General features: G+C 40.8%; 2 protein-coding genes across 2 annotated transcripts in view; one reads left to right on the forward strand and one right to left on the reverse strand.

Annotated features, from left to right (window-relative positions):
• irag1 (inositol 1,4,5-triphosphate receptor associated 1) overlaps positions 1-13,774 on the reverse strand; it is a 30,287-nt gene extending 16,513 nt beyond the window's left edge. Inside the window, exons 1-19 of the mRNA XM_010791502.1 lie at positions 13,688-13,774; positions 13,214-13,275; positions 12,995-13,102; positions 12,725-12,905; positions 12,183-12,241; positions 12,054-12,099; positions 11,806-11,964; positions 10,987-11,104; positions 10,846-10,896; positions 10,242-10,319; positions 10,114-10,170; positions 9,967-10,026; positions 9,596-9,651; positions 8,824-8,917; positions 8,619-8,738; positions 8,446-8,531; positions 7,451-8,165; positions 6,435-6,582; positions 2,167-2,195 (exon numbers count right to left, since the gene is read on the reverse strand). Coding sequence (XP_010789804.1) covers positions 2,167-2,195; positions 6,435-6,582; positions 7,451-8,165; positions 8,446-8,531; positions 8,619-8,738; positions 8,824-8,917; positions 9,596-9,651; positions 9,967-10,026; positions 10,114-10,170; positions 10,242-10,319; positions 10,846-10,896; positions 10,987-11,104; positions 11,806-11,964; positions 12,054-12,099; positions 12,183-12,241; positions 12,725-12,905; positions 12,995-13,102; positions 13,214-13,232 — 2,184 coding nt within the window. The 5' untranslated portion in view covers positions 13,233-13,275; positions 13,688-13,774. The remainder of the gene's footprint in view (positions 1-2,166; positions 2,196-6,434; positions 6,583-7,450; positions 8,166-8,445; positions 8,532-8,618; positions 8,739-8,823; positions 8,918-9,595; positions 9,652-9,966; positions 10,027-10,113; positions 10,171-10,241; positions 10,320-10,845; positions 10,897-10,986; positions 11,105-11,805; positions 11,965-12,053; positions 12,100-12,182; positions 12,242-12,724; positions 12,906-12,994; positions 13,103-13,213; positions 13,276-13,687) is intronic.
• Positions 13,775-14,245: 471 nt separating this feature from the next.
• ctr9 (CTR9 homolog, Paf1/RNA polymerase II complex component) overlaps positions 14,246-19,671 on the forward strand; it is a 10,407-nt gene continuing 4,981 nt past the window's right edge. Inside the window, exons 1-9 of the mRNA XM_010791503.1 lie at positions 14,246-14,414; positions 15,243-15,341; positions 15,539-15,778; positions 15,869-15,986; positions 16,065-16,154; positions 16,775-17,031; positions 17,132-17,239; positions 17,331-17,567; positions 17,689-17,907. Of these exons, the coding sequence (XP_010789805.1) occupies positions 14,370-14,414; positions 15,243-15,341; positions 15,539-15,778; positions 15,869-15,986; positions 16,065-16,154; positions 16,775-17,031; positions 17,132-17,239; positions 17,331-17,567; positions 17,689-17,907 (1,413 nt within the window). The 5' untranslated portion in view covers positions 14,246-14,369. The remainder of the gene's footprint in view (positions 14,415-15,242; positions 15,342-15,538; positions 15,779-15,868; positions 15,987-16,064; positions 16,155-16,774; positions 17,032-17,131; positions 17,240-17,330; positions 17,568-17,688; positions 17,908-19,671) is intronic.

Below are 19,671 nucleotides of genomic sequence, written 5' to 3' on the forward strand. Positions count from 1 at the left end.
GCAGAGTAATTGAATCACTCAGATTGTTTCCTGTTAGGGGAACAGGACAGAACATACAAGCCTGAACACAGACAGCCCCTGCACTACTCCTTAACCTCAGTGAGGTTCTTATAGTTTACACTCATCCTTTAAAATAAAACATATTTGTCCTTTAAAACCATTACATTCAGGATTAACTTCTCATTGCTGCCAGGCCTAGCTGTCTTCTCCCTCCGAGGAAGACAAGGGGACCGGCACCCGCCTCCCCTTCTCTGTTACATAAGCCCACTCCCTCTTGCCAGATTTGTTTAAAATTTGGTTGTGTGAAGCACGGAGTACAGGGCCAGCAGAGGAAGTGGTTGCTCCAGTACGAGATAACAGGACAGAGGAAGTGTGAGAAAGACAGAAAAAAATGGTTGCACAGAGAAATGTACATTCACATGAGAAAGTAGATAAATCCACTGATTTGGAAACACACACAGAGAAGACAGATGAGATGAGACAGAGTTTCACTTGCAGACAAACACTCCATTATGTAAGCTCACCCCAGCAGCCACAAGTCAGACCGACAACTGTTGAAAGGTAAACAATAACCGTCTTGCACTAGTTTGACGCAGTACCGGAGACACCAAAGGAGGACTGAACCTGCATCTCCTGAAACCATCACACACTAAGACCCCACAGCTCCACGCAGCCGATCACATGAACCTGTCCACACAGAGCACGTACTTTACCTGAGTCTACCAACAGCGCTGTGGAGAAACACTCACTCCCGCTGATCCCTCCAACCTAGAGTGCCTTCCCACAGCCAAACTGTCACTTTCAAACTGGCTTTTCCTCAGAAATCTCCTCTATCCTCGGGGCTTGTGCTTCCTTCTCCCGTCCCCTCTGTTCCCTGCATGTCTTTTTTCAGCAGCAGCCTCTCTTTTACTCCTGGGAGCTTTGACCATTTAAGGAGAAGGGCTCCGTATGCCTCTTTGGGCTGCTGTGGAGTGTGTGTGTGTGTGTGTGTGTGTGTGTGTGTGTGTGTGTGTGTGTGTGTGTGTGTGTGTGTGTGTGTGTGTGTGTGTGTGTGTGTGTTCTCAGGCTGCTGCTCCACTGATCATCCCTCAACTAAATCTTGAAGAAAGTTATAAAAGTTTGTTATTTTCTTCTGCAGGATTTGTTTTTCTTATCGTAGTGTGGGAGCAGTAGGAGACTAGTTTATGTGTTGTTGTAGGAAAGGGCATGTTTATGAGAGATGGATAGATTTTAGTGTTTACTCTGCGGACTGAGAGGAATCCATCCAACCACTCCTGAGCTCTTGAGGTTGACTATATTTGTTTGGTAAACTGCATTGTCAAACCTTGCACCGTTTGCGTTTTACTTTTTAGTGCGGAGAGATTTGGGTTGTAAGTGCTGTGATCATCCTGGTTTTTGTGGGGGATAAAGAGCACAGCACACAGAGTCACTTTGTTTGGAGCAACACAGCTGATGTTCACAGTGAATTACAGCATCACAGTTTGCATTAATGCGAGCTGAAAAACTGATGTGCTAAAATTGGAGAAAAAAAGTTAATCAAAGAAACAATTTGTGCAAAACGTCAGATGTTTTTTTGTTGAGTTCAACTGGAGGGAAGATTTTCTTTTAAGTAATTTAGACATTGAAGTTGTGTTGTTTTAGCAATACATATTGTTTTAAATACTCTTTGACAAGTAAAAGCCCTGCATTCAAAAGCTTAGTTGAGAACGAAGTGAAGTATTCTGATCCAAATGTAATTAAAGTATCAAAAGTAAAAGTAATCTTATTGTTTGACTGTTGTGGCTACCAGCTGGTTGAGGTGAAGATAGTTTTAACTGTTGTACAATAAAGTAATTTCACAAGTGAGTCACACAAAAAAGAGGTAGTGAGATGATCACCAGTAGAGCAAAAACAACCTGTACCTTACAAAGTCTTTATATCTGTTTACAGCTAAATAACAATGTGCTATAAAGCATTTACTCATTGTTTATAAACTCCATATACATTCTCAGTTGGTGGATTATTTAGCATGGGCTGGTTATTGTAAGAATGTCAATATAAAGTTATTCCTAAATCATTAAGACACAAAAACAAGCAACACATCAGGTATGGAGTCCTGCCTCTACGTACTAAATATTTGATCATATTTATCACATTGTACTGCTGTGGAGCAGGAGGGAGTCTTACCTCGCTGCAGCCGCCTCGTCCTGTGCCACCTGTTGGAGTCAGAGCACAGACACACAGTGAAAACAGCTGATTTGCATTTAACAGGAAAGCATGCGCAATGCAAATTTCACGAGACGGTTTAAAAAAGGGGGTGTCAGAGAAACAGAATGAAAAAAAGACAAAGGGGAAGACACAAAGGGATTTATCGGTCCTGTGTGGTTGATACTTGCGTCAAGATATTCATCTGATTTGCTGAACTACTGTAATTCTTGTTTCAGGAAGTATCTCAACCCCCCTGTCCACCTCTATTACCAGGGGCAACAATAACCTGGCAACCATCTCAAATACATGAGGTGCTTGATCCGCTGGTTGAAAGCTCTTGGCCCAAGTTAAGGCTATTGTGTCATCTGCTCTAGGAAAAGGTTGGAGATATTGTGATACCGAGCAAACGGCTTAACACCAGTGACTTTGTGTAGAGCACCATTAGAGCTGTGCAGCAATGTCACACTTTGGTGATTAAATAAACCAGTAATACTCAAGGATAAGGGGATGCAGATTTTTTTTTAAAACAACCAAAAAAATAGCTTTGGTTGGGCAATTTCAAAAACATTTGACTTTTGCACAAATTAAACTTTTAAGGTAAACAGCTTTTAGCAGTCAGACGGTAATTAAAAACGAATTGATCATGGAGAAATGAATGTGATAACCATGTACAGCAGATTCTTTGAAGTGTTTTTGGCAGCTTCTTCTACACTTTCTCATAATTCATCCTTATTTTCATGACGGAAACTTTTTTCTCTCTACACTTCTCTCCACTAGAAATGTTCAACCTCAGCACAACTAAATTTGCAATCCAGCTACAGTATATCTTGGTATTTCCACCTTTCTGTAATTTATGGATTCTCGAACACACACACACACACACACACACACACACACACACACACACACACACACACACACACACACACAAGGTATCACAGACCCCCTGCTTTTCTAAATTATTTACATTCGGTCTCCATGGACCTTTGTTTATCACACAACTTCTTCTTCTTTTAAACAGCAACATAAAACCTTGTTATGTTAGTAGAGTGGATTTAATATCTCATAATAATGTTTTACTAGTGTAAGACAGATAAAGAGGAGTTCAACAGCCTTAATTAAGGCAGAGTTCTTAGTACTCTAGATGGCATCTGAAATACAAATTGCCAGGTGCAGACACTGACATCATCAGATTGTTACATGTTAGCACCCTGACGTTAGCATTTAGCTCTAGCACCAGCAGTGCCTAAAGCCTGACAGAATGGCGAGCGTTGCTTTTAGTTTTGATCAAGACTGATTGAATGTGTTATGCTGGTAGTTCATTTGATGCTACATTTGTATCATTAGTAGCCTATCTGTTTTATAACTGCTTTTGTTAGTTTTCTTTCTTTTATTTATTTATGCTTTATCCTAACCTTTGTGCTTAGATGGTGTATTGTCTGCTTCTTGTCTTGCTTTTTCTTTAAATGTCCAGACAGCAATCAATAAATCAAATGCTCTGTTAAAACAAAGATACATTTCTGGTGTCTGTTGCAGGACTTTTATAAGCCCTCCCAATCTTTTTATCTGGACTGTATGAAATGATTGGACTGCCTGTTTATCTGTCTACCTGCCTAGTCACGTATCTGCGAAAACTCTGCCAGTGCACACTTTGCATGTGACCTGAATATCTCAAAGTGCGGCAGACAACATTTCCCAATATATCATGCTAATTTGGCAGCTGTAATAGTAGTAGCAATAGCCATGTTTTGTTATTTGCGTAGGTAGTTAGATGTGGTTAGCGATGCGCTGCTCTTCCAACTGCTCACTTGCTGTATTCAGCCAGTGTGTACGTGTGTTTTTCATTGAAGGCCTAGAGCAGGGGTGTCAAACTCAATTTCATCACGGGCCACATCGTTATGGTTGCACTCAAAGGGCCGGTTGTAACTTTAAGACTATATAAAAACACATATAAATATTGAATATATATAAAATAATGTATTATTACATTATTGCCTCTGCATTGGATTATTATCGGATAGGGCAACTTCATAATTGCCTACGTCTGAAAGCAGAAGTCTAGGGCAAATAATTGCAAGTCTCTTCAGTTAGAATGTCACAATATGATTTTTAAAAGAAAAGCCACATTCTGGAAAAACAAAAAAAAGAAGTGACATTTTGAAAAAGAGAAGTGACAAGTAATATTTGAGAAAATGGCTAATTCTAAAAAGAAAGGCATATTTTGAGAAAAAAAGTCAAATTCTGAGAAAAAATGCATATGTTGAAGAAAAAAAAGGCAAAATTCTGAGAAAAAGTCAAATTTTAGATGTATTGTGGGACATGTCGTTTATGGGCAACGTGCTTCTGTAAAGGAGCATGTAACCGTATAATAAACATATTATCTTTGCAAGCTCTTGTGGGGCCACATAAAATGAAGTCGCGGGTCGGATTTGGCCCCCGGGCCTTCAGTTTGACACCCCTGGCCTAGAGTGAGGGACTAGGATTATTGGAGGTTTCTCCAAAGTTGCCTATTCCAGCTTTAACATTAAGGCGGGCAGGGATAACAAGTAAATCCTTTGGGTGACATCTGGCACTTTTAAATCATATTGATGCTAGGTAACATTTTTTTTCCCTGAAAAATGATTAAAGAACAGTATTGTTGAGGTAATATTAACTGCTAGCTTGCTACTGTATGTGGGGAGTTGTCGAAATGAAATGAAACCTTCCTCTCATTCATAATGACTTGATTCAACCATACACCGTCTACGTCTTGATGTACAGTATCATCAAACTGACAGTGTAAATATCAAAGTTTATGACAGCAATGTCATAAACATAAAATGTCAGCCAGCTGCAGCTTTTCGTGATGTGGCTGCAGCTTCATTTGGTTAGCAAAGCTCACTGGATAATGTGAACTTATTACAGAAGACCATAAAATAAACAAACAAGCAGACACGAAGATGACTACTGTCTGTTCATATAAAATATAATTTCCCGCTCTGAGGCCACCCACTGGTTCTCAGCAACTTCAACATGCTCCAAACTCTTCTAAAATAAACAATAACATGCAGTATAAGACTTCGGCCTTCTGAGCCATCAAGGAACTCTTTCTTAGGGAAGCAGATTTTGGAAATATGTGCCATGACCTTTCCTGAAGAGTTAGGAAAATAATGACCCTTCAATTGACCAAGAACGTAATTCAACATGATGAGTATTGGGAAATATGTGCCGAAATGGCTAAATGATTGCTGGGCAGCCAGCAGCTTCGGAGGAACATGAGCAGAATAAGGAGTCCCAAAGGGCTAGTTTAAAGGCTCTGAAGACGTTGTGTTTTCAATGTTTTGTAACTAACAGTTTAATATAGTTTATAAAATAGTTAACTTTTCCATAAAATTGATCTTAGCAATGTCTTTGATGGAATAGTTTGACATTTTCCCAAATATACATATTCATTATTTTGTTAAGAGATGAGAAGATGAGAAAAAATGCATACAACTTTCATCAATAAAGCAAAATAAGAATCCTTAATATATTAAACTATATCAAAACTTGCTATCAGAAGAAAATGGGCTCGAAGTTGTTCGTATTCCTTTATACAATGAATTCATTAACATTTCGATTGCTATGCTATTACTTTTTATTCATACATATTTTACTAATCCCTTGAAACTGAATAATTGTTACTGTCCAATAGTGTACATTGGAATGATATACCTGTTATTAGTTATTCTGTACAATAGCTAGGGCACAGTGTATGGGCGCTGTATGCAATTTACTGTTTTCATTTAATATGTATTAATAATAGTATTAGATCAAACCAATTGTATAAAAATAGTAAAAAAAGGTAACATTTTGAATGCTGGGCCTTAAGTGCTTTACATATTTCTCATCGGTTTCAAAAATTCAGATGTAAATGTGAAGTGGGCTGAACCACAATGGAAACTATAACTCACAAAAACAAAGTGAAAAAGCGATGTAGCTAAAAATTATTATCCTCATGTGTTTACATAAAAAAACATTCTCGGTTCCCCTAGTTTTCCCCATGGCCCCCTTTATTAAATAACTCAGAGCTCATTCTCTCTCTCCCTCCTCCTCCTCCTCCTCCTCCTCCTCCTCCTCCTCACTGTACCAGCTGTTGTGTGCAGTGTAAATATAGTCTGTGTCTATTTTCAGACATCCTGAGGGGTTACCATATGAAAAGGAAGTTGCCTTAATTCATCCCACAGTGTTCTCCATAACCGTGACAACACTGTAATGCAGCGTCTTACCATTCATGGGGAGCTGCAGAGGCTCACTGACTCCTGGGATCACAGGAGATGGAGGAGCCCCGCCTCCGCCTGCAGGCTCCACGTCAGACTCAGCCTTAAAGACAGTGACGTCTGTTCCAGGATCAGCTGGTACACTGAGACCTGGAGACTTGAGAAAAGTACAGACACAGTGAACTTTTTGATTATTGCCTTACATCAAACTAAACATCATATGTTTAACTGTCAAAGAGCTCAAATGCATATTATACTGAACATATGAAATCACTATTATTACATAAGTACTTTAATAAGTACACCAATTCAATCTATAAATGTAATGTCTAAGTCTTATTTACTTTTGTTTGAGGGCCAAATACTTCATGTTATCATTGAAAAGCTCCTTTAAACCTCTATTAATGCACACTTCGTTACAACAGTTGTTCCCAACATGAGGGCCCGTCAGGTGACCCCTTGTGGGGGCCATCTGCTATTTTATTTCAAACACTGCATAGTTTGGCTCCTTGTTCAATGTAAATGACACACACAAATTAATACATTTTTGAACTGATGACAAAATGCACCTTGTGAAGAGAAGCTGGGATTCAAAATAATTTGATATTAATGAGTCACAGGATTTTATGCAAATGGTAAAACACAATTTATGTTTTATCAAAACAATATTTATTATTTTAATGTTAAAAAGATGTGTTACCAAATTGCTGCTCAGAGAACACATTGTTATATTTATTAAGGACTATCGTTTCTTAAACTCAAAGTCAGTATGATTTATTCTGGCAGGTTTTATTTCCACATAAGTTAAATGTTGTTGTAATTTGATGGTTTCATATCAACTTTTCTGCTCTATTTGATTAAAATTGTAATTAAAATTATAATATAATAAGTCCAGGCATTCATTCCTTCAGATCAACATACTTGTACTTTAAACTTGATATTTCAGAATAAAATCAAAAGTATAATTAAATGTCTCTGTTACTCTCTTGAAAGCAAACCTAGATATTTAACACAGAGGGACAAACCTGAGTTTGATCTTTTTCTCCGCTCTTGGCCTCCAGATTGTTCAGCTTCTGGTCAGAGTCGGCTGCTCGCTCCAGAGCTTCCCCCACCTTCAGGGTGATGCTCTCCATCCTCTCTCTCACCAGGGCCACCCTCTGCTCGCTCTCTCTCACCAGCTCAGCCGTCTCCAGGGCGCTGTTGACCATGGCCTCCATCCTCCTGAGCGTCTTCAGGAGGCCGTCTGCGGTCGCCCTGAGTTGGGTTTGCTCCTGCTCTGAAGCTCCACCTGTAATCTCTGTGGCCACGGCTGCATCCCTCTGATCCTTCACGACCTTCTCCGCGGCTCTGCCTGGCTCCTCTCTCTCAGTGTTGGTTCCCTTGTTGATATAAAGACTGCGGTCCTTTAGCTCGGTGACACACTCCTGTGCAGATCTTACAGAAGCTTGCAGGAGGCAGATCTGCTCCCTCATATCACTGATGGTCTGCTCTGCTTGCTGAAGCTTTGCTCGTGTCTCGGAGACCTCCCGGCCCGGCTGAGGGTCTTTGGTCCGGGCCTTAGCCCCCTCCACGCTGTGGGCTTTCCACCAGTTAACCACAGCCACCTTCTTGGCGTCCTGCATCTGAGTCTGGCTCTCCGTCTGGCTCTGCTTTTGCTCCTTCTCCCAGGCTCTCCTCCGCTCCTCCACCTTCTCCCCTCTTTCCTCCCACACACACTTCTGCAGCTCCAGCTCCTGCAGCCTGAAACCACCATCCCAGCTTTATAAACATCTCTTTTACACGTTGTTATGACTGTAGCTACCAAGGGGTACTAAAACTGCACTTATGCCCGATTGAGTCAAACACGCAGAAGATAGTAAATCCTATGGGTTGCGTAACGGAGATGCCCATAAATACACTGAAAAAACCAGACACCCTCTTTTAATAGCCAGAGAAAGCTTCTCAGAAGAACAGAGACTAACATCAACCAAATCCAGTCTGTTACCATAACAGGAGAAAGAGAGGTAAAAAACTCACATACACATTGACAAGCTGCTGCTTGATGCTTGCCTGTTGCTGCTGGCGCTGAGGACGAGGCCTCTCCTGTGTTTCTACAGGAGCGGAGTCCTGCGTGTGAGAGAAGACACCAAAGAGATTTATACACATACATGTTAGCGCATGTCATAATTATCATCTTCTTGACTCTCTCCTCACCCTCTCAGGATACTTATTGTGCAGAAGATGAGTCATTTCTGCAGACTTGATCTTGTGGATGATGCTCTGAATATCATCACTGTGTGTTTGCAGGGACGAGAGGCTTAAGTCGTGATGCTGCTGCAGACAAAGGGCAGTAACGGACACATGAGATGGAATATCAGCACCATGTAAAGATAACCTGCAGTTTAGCGTGTGCTTCTACCTGCTGCATATCGTGCATCTCGCTCTGCAGAGAGCGGTGGTTTGGAGGGTCTCGGCCGTAGAGACTCTGAGGACTGATACAGTGTCTGTCATACCTGCCAGGAACAGACGGAAAATCCTCACTTGTGTTGCATTAGATGAAAACAATTGTGTGCCTATTGTGTGGAAATGTTCTTTAAATTATGTAAAATGTGTTTTAATGGGTCATTAAAGGTCCCCTATTATACTGTTTTTCATCAATATATTATAGGTCTCAGATATATACAAACATGTCTCTGAAGTGTTTGGCTCGAAATACCAAACAGATCATGCACTGTAGCGTCCCATAATCCCCTCTGTTTCAGCCCTGTTTCAAAAGTGCTGATTCTCTGTCTGTTACTTTAGATGGAAATAAGAAGCCACTCCCCACGCCCCTCTGAGAGATATTTGGTTAAAAATAACACAATGGTGCTCTAGGAGGAGATTCAGGTGATAAGGGGGGGGGGTGTTCTTGTTGGTGATTGGCAATGGGTTATCAAGCCAAAAAATCTTTATGACATCATAAAGTCGCCAAAATCCGATAAGCTCATTTTCAGACAGGTTTAACTTTTTATATAAATGGATCAGGACAAAAAGTGAGCCAATCTTATTTCCTGAAACTTTCAGAATCTCTTTACACAGAGGGGACACATGTTTATGTATAAAAGACATGAAAAAGTGGATTTTCCATAATAGGTGACCTTTAAGTGTTGTTAGTTTTGAAGAAGAAATGCAGATGTGAACATGTTTAGTACCTCAAAATAACTTGGTGTGAATGGTTCTGTAACTTAACCATCTCTGACTGCAGACCCTACAAAACCAGAACACAGTTTATGTGGTGAACAACACGAACAGCAGGAACCTTTTAATAAAACAAGGAAATTCCAGACATTCATAACTTTGCCAAAAATAAATCAAGTTTTGTTTTAAATTCTCGCATTAGGAAGCTGATAACTTTGGTTAACTTTGACATGCTTAATACTAGTTTCCTCTTTTCATGATTTCACATAATGTCTCTCCTCTACTCAATGGTATTAGAGGTCAAATAAGGTTACATTTGTTCCCTCTCATAGAGAACCATAATCAAATGCAGCTGGTTTGTCTTTACTCTAGGACAAATACGTACCTCAATCATGCTGTGATTCTCCATGTGATAGTTCTTCATCTTATCCATGAGAATGTCTTTCTACACAGGAACATTTGAAGGTAAAGTTAAGAGACAAAATAAAACGTTGACTGATATTTTATGGTGAAAATACCCAGATAGACCAACCTTTGCAATTTCTCTGTCTCTCAGCGTCAACATAACCAGGGTTTCCTCAAGTTCGGCCTGTGAACATTTAGATGTTTAAACCTCAATTAAAACACAAACACTAAAGTGTCTTACTGATCTGTTCCTACCCTCAGCTCAGTGTTGGCCTTCCTGAGTTTGTTGAGACTATCTTCAGAACACGTCCTTTCAAAGGTCAGTTTCTCATTCTGTGAGGACAAAAGGAAAAAACAATCACCCTTTTTTAGATCCATTATCCACTGGATTAGAAACAGCAATGAGCATTCATATCAAGAGCAAATCATCAGTAGAGTAATAGTTAAGGTTAAGCTAGTAAACAGTTTATGGTTCCTGGGAATCAGCCTCACAAACAACCAGACATAGTTTTCTCACATCTCACTACCTTGGTTAAGAAAGCTCAGAAACAACTTAATTGCGAGAGGAAACTCATGACGGAAAAGTCCCCCTGCCAAGTTAAAGTTAACTTGTAGAGCAGCAGTATAGAAAGCATCCTTACTGAGAAGATTACAAACTGGCGAGTATAGTACAAGGCCCAGGAGAGGAGTGCTCTGCAGCAGGTAACTAAAACCTCACAGATGATCATTATGTTAAAAGAAAATGTGGAGAATAACGGTCTACAATTGAAATGTTGCTGTCCAATCCTTTGTTAGCGAATAACAACAAAACAACTTCAAGGTGCTATACATTTTGGACGTACATTAGGATCTACGTTACCTTGTCTTCAAGCCTCCTGGTGTGAACCTTCAGGCATTCAATCTCATTGCTCTGAAAATGATAATAGATTTACATTTAAATATTTGCCATGAAAAATGTAACTGAGAAGGTCACTGGGAGATGGTTCATTGTGTGTCGTACCAGTTTGGTGCAGCTGCTCTGGGTGCGGCTGGCCCTCTCCTGAGCCTCTTTAAAGGCCCGGCGGGTCTCCTCCAGTTCTTCTGTCTGGGATCTGGCTCTCACTGCTGACCGCTGAGCACTGCACACCACAAACAGAAACACATCACAGCTTATTGTTTTATTCACCTCTACTCACAACCAAAACACCCAAATATACAAATATGAGTATGAACCGAGATTTTATACTGGTTTTGAACAAGTATTTAGTTATTGGAGAAGTTAAGTGTTGTAGTTTCTTTATAAGAAACTTTCTTTACATCGTTATTGTTTTGGTCTGGTTTTATAACATAATATTGTTTGGAAGCTTCACAAGTCAATACCAATATAAAATATAACAGGCCAGGGTATAAAAATACCATTTCATGTTTACGTTTTTTAAACTATGTGCACAACAGAAGAGATGGCCAGGCAGAGACACTGATCAAATCGTTTTTTCGTCAATTTGCTGTAGTATAAATTGTTCACTTTATTTGTAGTAGATAATGATTTGATTTATTTTACTATTGATCTGCCAGTAGCTTAGAGAAATTTCACTCAAATGTGTCAGGTTTCTTCATTGTGTATGTGGGATCTTTAATGTAAGACGTACATTTTTGTTCTCTGTTTTGTTACAGATGATAGTTAGTGTTACGGTTTGTGAGGGAAGTATACACCATAAGGATTACAAGAAATAATGTGCTTTGGTCAACATACACAGTTTAATCCTACAAACTGTTACTGGAGTTAAATGAATGAAGAAAGTTCTTTAATTTAAAGAACATGAAAGTATTAATCCTTCACCTGGTCAGCTTTGCTCGCAGCTCAGTGACCTCCAGAGAGAGCTGCAGGTTCACGTCTTCACACTGAGCCACCGTCCTCAGCAGGCTGCTGTTCTGCTCATTCAGCTTTCTGTGAGCGTGCTTCAGTTCAGTCACTGTGCCCAACAGGTCTTTTCCATCACTGCAGCAACAAACAGTGTGTGGTGAAGAACGACAACACGTTGATTACAGGAGGTAACATGCAGAGATTAAAGAAGGGAGATAACAAACCATAGACACTGGTGGCTTTCTGGAGAGGCAGCGGAGAAATCCAGTCCTGAAAGAAAATCTGGTTTATTAAAAACATTGTTTAATGTGATTGGGGTGTTTCTCAAAAGTGTGAACAAAATAACTGCCTACCATTTACAGGGACTTTAGAGAAGTCAGGCCAAGATACATGAGTGCTGTCCAAATCAGAACTGAAACACAGGAGGAGTTAGGGTTAGTTCCCACATAATACAACATGCTGATTAATAAAATATTGAATTAACAAAACACTTTTTATACAATAATTATCACTGACATATTGCTAGAAAATGTGAGGGGAGGGGAGGGAAAGTGATTTCTGAGAAATAAGTAACACGGTGAACCCGAAATATAGACTTTAAAAATCCATCCATGTTGCACATTGTTATACAGCTGTTACATTGTTATATTCTCTGAAATGTTTTGCTCTTTGTGAAATGTATTGGTGATTTCATTTTACAACATGATGTAGATTATTAAGATTGTTATAAATATGACAGTAGTACAGATGCTTTTACGTCTTCTAGATTTTCAGGTATTTAATCCAAATGGAACACATTGAGAGGACAACGTTTACCAATGGCAAGGTTGTCAATTATTTTAAAGGTAGTTTCTAAATCCAGATTAAGTTATGAACCAGTTGATGAGTGTCTCACCTGTCCTGGCTGCACTGTGCGATCCACTCCCTCATGATGGAGTGGAAAGTCTCTCTGCTCACATGAGGGTCCTGACAGTCCGGGTCGAGTAGCCGCCGCAGGGCCGCCAGACGGTCCTGCTCCGGACTCTGAGTGGTCATGGTCTGCAGGTACTGTAGCATGGTGGAGGCCAACACCTCTCCTGATGATGAGAGGGACGCAGGAACCATGATTCACAGTCATATGCTTATTTCAATGTCTTTTTGTTCAAATCAACACACTACTGTTTACCTGTGTGGGAGGTGTTACAGGCATTATACATGATGTCAAGGAGTTCATGTTCAGAGAATCCTCCTGTGTCATTATTGTCCTCGAGCACACCCCTTGTTCCACTGCCAGCTGATTTAAGATTAGTGAGCACATATTTATGCACAGAAGTATACATGTAAATAAAAATAATATTCTGTAAATATGTGTTTGATATAAGAACAAAGTAACTGCAACACTTACCATCATTGCCGTCAGACATCGTGCTTTTTTCTCCTGAATCCCTGGAGATGTTTCTACATGACCTGATTTTATAATGAAAATCAAATGTTTTACATATCTCTACTTTCATTGTTAGGTCAAAAAGCAATAAACCCAGAGTAGAATTAAAAAAAAAATTGAAACAGACAATGACTACTCTCCAGATCTGACTGCTTTGCATGTTTACATGGACGCAGTGCGTGTCATCCTACAATGACATTGAAAAATGTGACGTTTATTAGCTCCCAAAAAGCCATTATTTGATTGACTAACATGTTTTCAAGAAGAGCACAACACTAATATCCAATGCTAACAATGTATATTGCATAGTTAATACAAATTAGATGACATGGTTAAATCATGTCTGTATTTACATTTTAGCTCACTGCTTTTGTTTATTATATAACAAGCCATGAAAATTTAAATTTAAATAGAGAAACAAAGATCAAATGTTACCTCTTAGTCCGGGACAGCTCTTCTGAAAAGAAAATAAGATGGTAAAATTCTAAATCAGGAGGTGAAATTTCATTATGTTTTCCTTTGACTCACTGTGATGTTTACACAAGAAGTCTCCAAGATGCCCATATGCTTGTTTCCACTGCTTCACATCAAAACCAGCTGACATCCCCCCCCAGCACCCTCTCTCCCAATCCTCCTCCCCCACCTCACCTCATCCCTGTAGTCTGTAACAATAAAGCAGTGTAATATATTTATATTAAGCTTAACCAGTTTAACATAACAAAATGCAGCCTGCAAAACATTTCTACCAGATTTTGAAAATGGGAGTACATTTTGTACATTTTCTGCTGCTGAAACTTTGAGCTACAAATTCATAGAGAATCTGTTCGGTTTTCAAGAAACTCACTAAAGTAATCCTGGAGATGCTGTATATATTTACATAAACATATGTTATCTCTTAGTAATTTTCTTAACCGTGTTTTCAGGAAAAGACAACATGTATTCACCTCCAGGAGGAACACTCTCTGTATCCCCATCAACTTGCCCGGACACCATTTTCGTTGCACCGTGTGTTTCCTGTCGGAAGCATGAAGTAGCCATCAACAGACAACGGGCTGTTGGAGATTTTGTATATATTTTGTAATCATTCTGACTCAAAGTGGATATCACTGTGGCCAAGATGTCTCGGGGATCCATCGAAATCCCTTTACGGGACACCGATGAGGTAAAACTCGGCTCAACTTGATGTATTTTATTTGTTGACTAAGTGAACCTCGCTGCGCTGCTAGCCTTTAATGCTAACTCTGGCTAGCTTTAGCTGCAGCGGGAATATAAATCCCATAGTGAGATATTAAGGTATCTGGGAGTTAACCCGAATCTTAGATGCCAGTGATTTTTTTTGTTTTTTTTGCTGCAGGTACAAAAGTAACGAAACATTACTTCAGTAAACTATATTACTGTCAGCAGAAATATGAGCTTAGACTCTTATGCAAGTTGTGAGCTCAGTTGTTTTGATGTTTTCTGCCACTGTCCTTCTCAATTAAACAATTCACATTTAATCCAAAAGCTCATTTTAAATGATTTAAAAATAAATAAAAACGTTCAATGAGTTTCCATATCTGATCAAGAGCTATTTGGTATTTTAACATGCAACAGCATCAGTCATTATCCTAACTCTCCATTGCACCCATACTCTGTTATTAAAGTTATCTATATCAAATGAAACATGTTGGATGTTTATTAATAATATAAGTTGTTGCAATCATTAAAGTACAAATAATGTTTTGAATGCCAGACTGAGGTGTGTGCTGCTGTTGAGTTGCATTGATGTTGACAAATTGACAAAACATCCATCAAATCATTAGAACCGATGGTGCAAGGATAATACTGATGACATGTTAGCCTATCCAGTGAATTAAATACCTTTTTATAAAACATGGTGTTAATGAAAAGGTCATGTCATAATGCACTAAATGTACTAATGGGCATGCATATTGAGGTAGAATTTTGTCAGACATTGATGCTCAGTGATTCAATACATTGTATCTTGCAGGTCATCGAGCTTGACTTTGACCAGCTGCCCGAAGGAGACGAGGTCATCAGTATCCTGAAGCAGGAGCACACACAGCTGCACATCTGGATCGCTCTGGCGGTGAGTCGATGAAGCTACCAAAGACTATATATATTGATATTATGTAGTCGTAACATAGCTGTTTGTTAGCTTGGTGATTAAATTGAACACAACACCAGTATCAAGTCAAATTCCTCGTATGTGTGAACCTTCCTGGCAATAAACCCGTTTCTGAGGTAACAAACTAACATGTATCACATTACTCTGTCTTTTTACAGTTGGAGTACTTCAAGCAGGGCAAAACTGAGGATTTTGTCAAGCTTTTAGAGGCAGCTCGTATCGATGGAAACCTTGACTACAGAGACCATGAGAAGGACCAGATGACCTGTCTGGACACATTGGCAGCTTATTATGTCCAGCAAGCGCGTAAAGAGAAAAACAAAGATGCCAAGAAAGAGCTCATCACGCAGGCCACGCTGCTGTACACGATGGCAGACAAGATCATCATGTATGATCAGGTCAGGAAAAAATAGATGATGAGAGAAAAATACTACTGTCCACCTAATTTTGCATTGCAAGTAATCATAACATGCTGTTTAATCATTTAGAACCATTTGTTGGGACGAGCCTGTTTCTGCCTGCTGGAAGGAGACAAGATGGACCAGGCCGACGCTCAGTTCCACTTCGTCCTCAACCAGTCCACCAACAACATCCCTGCTTTGCTTGGTAAGACAATTAAGAAAATAAGACATTAATCTTAAGCACAGTGATTTTTCTACTGAAATAATGGTTGTTGTTCAACAGGTAAGGCCTGCATCTCCTTCAATAAAAAGGACTTCAGAGGAGCACTGGCTTACTACAAAAAGGCTCTGCGTACAAACCCCGGCTGCCCAGGTACACACGCTACCTCTGTCATCTTTAAAACAGAGCCATGTATTTACTTCATCATCATTATTAGTCTGAGTCTGGACGATTCCAGATATCATTATCTGAGTTGTTTGACTCGGACAAAGGTCCCTATAATTTGGTTGTATAGAGCTGTGAGAAAAGTACTTTATGTTCTGAGGAATTATATTTTACATTTTAAATGTACCTCTATGATCAGATAGAGTTTAGAAATATAAACATTGAACTTATCTGTAAATCAAGGTAAATTATGATCAATATCTAAAAACACGTAGTTGAAATAAATAGAGTAAAACAGGACTGGAATTCACTTTTGTATCCATACCAAAATGACCTGTTATTTTTTTGTCCCCAATGAAAGAAAATACCAAAATGTCCAGCAAGTCAACATCACACATTTAAACAACCACAAATATAAATGTTACATGTTTATGAAATGGTGAAATGGCTTTTTGCATAACCGCCAACAACTATGATAAGTATTTATTGGCTAATATATCAGCCAGGCTCTATTTCATGCCACTCCTATTAAAACAGTTCTCATACTCGAGTTGTGTTACAGATGTTTCTTCATCTATCTTTTCTCTTATTTTCTTGTCTCGGTCCAGCCGAGGTAAGACTTGGAATGGGACACTGTTTTGTGAAGCTCAGCAAACTGGAGAAGGCTCGTTTGGCGTTTGGTCGAGCCCTGGAGCTGAACTCAAAATGTGTGGGAGCTCTCGTTGGTTTGGCGGTTTTAGAGCTCAACAGCAAGGAGCCCGATTCCATCAAGAACGGCGTGCAGCTCCTATCGCGCGCCTACACCATCGACCCCAGCAACCCCATGGTGCTCAACCACCTGGCCAACCACTTTTTCTTCAAAAAGGTAGTCAATAGTTTGATTTGTCATTGAAATACAGACACAGTTCTTTACGTTTGTGTTATAAACTGTTATTCACACCTGTGTGTTTTCTGTTTTCTATCAGGATTACAGTAAAGTGCAGCATCTGGCTCTTCACGCTTTCCACAACACAGAGGTGGAGGCCATGCAGGCTGAGAGCTGCTACCAGTTAGCTCGCTCCTTCCACGTTCAGGTACGTTTCTAACTGATACCGACGCAGCTTACTGTGTATCCACCGTGTTATCGCTGTATGTCTCTGATGTCTCTACTCTCTTTCTCTTCAGGAGGACTATGACCAAGCGTTTCAGTATTACTACCAAGCCACTCAGTTTGCCTCGTCCACCTTTGTGTTGCCCTTCTTTGGCCTGGGACAGATGTATGTGTATCGAAGAGACAAGGAGAATGCTGCGCAGTGCTTCGAAAAGGTTTTGAAGGCCTACCCCAACAACTATGAAACTATGAAGATCCTTGGGTCTCTCTACGCGACATCTGACGATCAGGACAAAAGAGACATCGCCAAAGTACGTCAGCATATTTGATCGTTTTTGTAATATAGCAGCTTATTAAGACATTACATTACACTAGTATCTCGGAAATGTGTCTGGAATCAGCTCTAAAAGTGTCACTGTCTCTGTTCACTAGGGTCATTTGAAGAAGGTGACGGAGCAGTACCCAGACGACGTGGAGGCGTGGATCGAGCTGGCTCAGATCCTGGAGCAGACCGACATTCAGGGAGCGCTGTCTGCGTACGGCACGGCCACCCGCATCCTGCAGGAGAAGGTGCAGGCCGACGTGCCGCCCGAGATCCTCAACAACCTCGGGGCTCTTCACTTCAGACTGGGAAACCTCGGAGAAGCAAAGGTAGCTGTCGATATATTGATTGATTGATTGATTTTATTTCGAACAAGTAAAATTACAAAAACAAAACAAATGTTGCAGTGCATAGTCATGTAAAACAAATCAAAACATTGCACAAGTCGACTGTAGAAGAGCTCCCCACATCTGGCGGTTTCTGAAAGGGGTGGAAGCCTCAATGAGGTCGGTGAACTTTTAGTTTCCAGTGGGCCTGTGGCGCCTCATCTCTGAGTCCTCTAGTGTTGCCTCGACTCGCTCGCTCTCCTGCCAAGCCGCGACGTGAGAGTACATGCAGCTACTCTTTCCTCTTGTCCTCCGAATACCGCTATTTCGGTCTCTCTCACTTACAAGTCACCACTCCTCTCTCTATTGAGCGGTCACGCGTAACTGCTCATCCTCCGTTCCGACCTAAAACAGCTCATGTCTCGCACATCGATCCCACACCACTCGCCACACCCACCTGCAGCACCCTCATCGGCGCTGCACACGCCCCCGACTTTCGTTCAAAAGTCAAGCACTCAAGCTACTTACAGTCGGCTACCCGTCCACATCAGCGTACATCCCCTCTTCCCCTCCTGTCGGCTCGCTCCGTCACACAGCCGGGTTCACTATAGAGGCATGAACAGCCTGATTACTACGCTATCGTCTACAACAATCGTAACGAGTACTCCTGTTGATACCGCTGTCTCCGTGGACACTAAACGTCCCTAAGCAACTCTTAACATTACAAATTAAATCATTACACTAACACCTCAAAACATCACGCTCATAAAGCTGAAATCATCAGACATATGCCTTACAATCGATGAAACGATACTCTGTCTGTCCGGACTCAATCGTCTCCAAGAACTTTAAGATTCCAACATTACACAGTAAACATTTATTCAAAAGTAACACCTCAACGCATAGCGTCAAACGTGTAAACATACCGTCGCCAACTCATCCACGTACAACACACAACCAACTTCGACCGAACGCCAATGCAGAAATAAATGTCGCATCAAAAACAACACAATCGGAGCACGGATCTTACAACATTAACATCAAAAATTTCCGTGCGAACCGAAACAAGACTACGCTGAAACAACATCAACTAGGACGTCTCTCTTTCTTTCTTACGTGCACACTCGACACTTCACACACCAACCTCGCACACTACGTACAAGTTTCTCCGCACTCTACATTTACAAACAATACCTGGCCGCCCCCCACCTACTCTCACTCTCACCTCCATAAACTCTCCAATTCAATCCGAATTTCACATTCACATTCCCATCAAGCAACGCGCTCATCGTCCATTAAACACCACGCTCACTCTCGCGCTCCGCACTCCCCGCGCACCCATCTCTCTCACTACCCGCCCCTGACCCCGCACTGCCACCTCACACTATCAACACGCACTAGCCACACACCGCGGCACACGCGCTCACACGCGCTCCAAAGCCGATCCACACCCAGCCACTCAGCACACCCGCGCTCTCTCTCAGAGGGCCAGCGCCCGCGTGGCGGATTTATTGATAGCTTCATGTATTACGTCATCTCTCTCTCACCCTCCCATCCTCCACTCTCACGTTACTCATATAATAACGTCTACCACGCATCACTCTCTTTAGCACTACGCTCTGGCCCCTAATTTACTTCAATTCAAAGAAGCACCTAAATGCATATCCCGACTCGACTGCAAGGATAATCTACACACGTGACTAAATACGAACCCTATTACGGACAACAAAACAACACTTTCACAGTAATAAAACAACAAAGTCAAAG

This window comes from Notothenia coriiceps, unplaced genomic scaffold, assembly GCF_000735185.1.
Source record: "Notothenia coriiceps isolate Sejong01 unplaced genomic scaffold, NC01 NC01_scaffold00035484, whole genome shotgun sequence".
Lineage (NCBI taxonomy): Eukaryota > Metazoa > Chordata > Actinopteri > Perciformes > Nototheniidae > Notothenia > Notothenia coriiceps.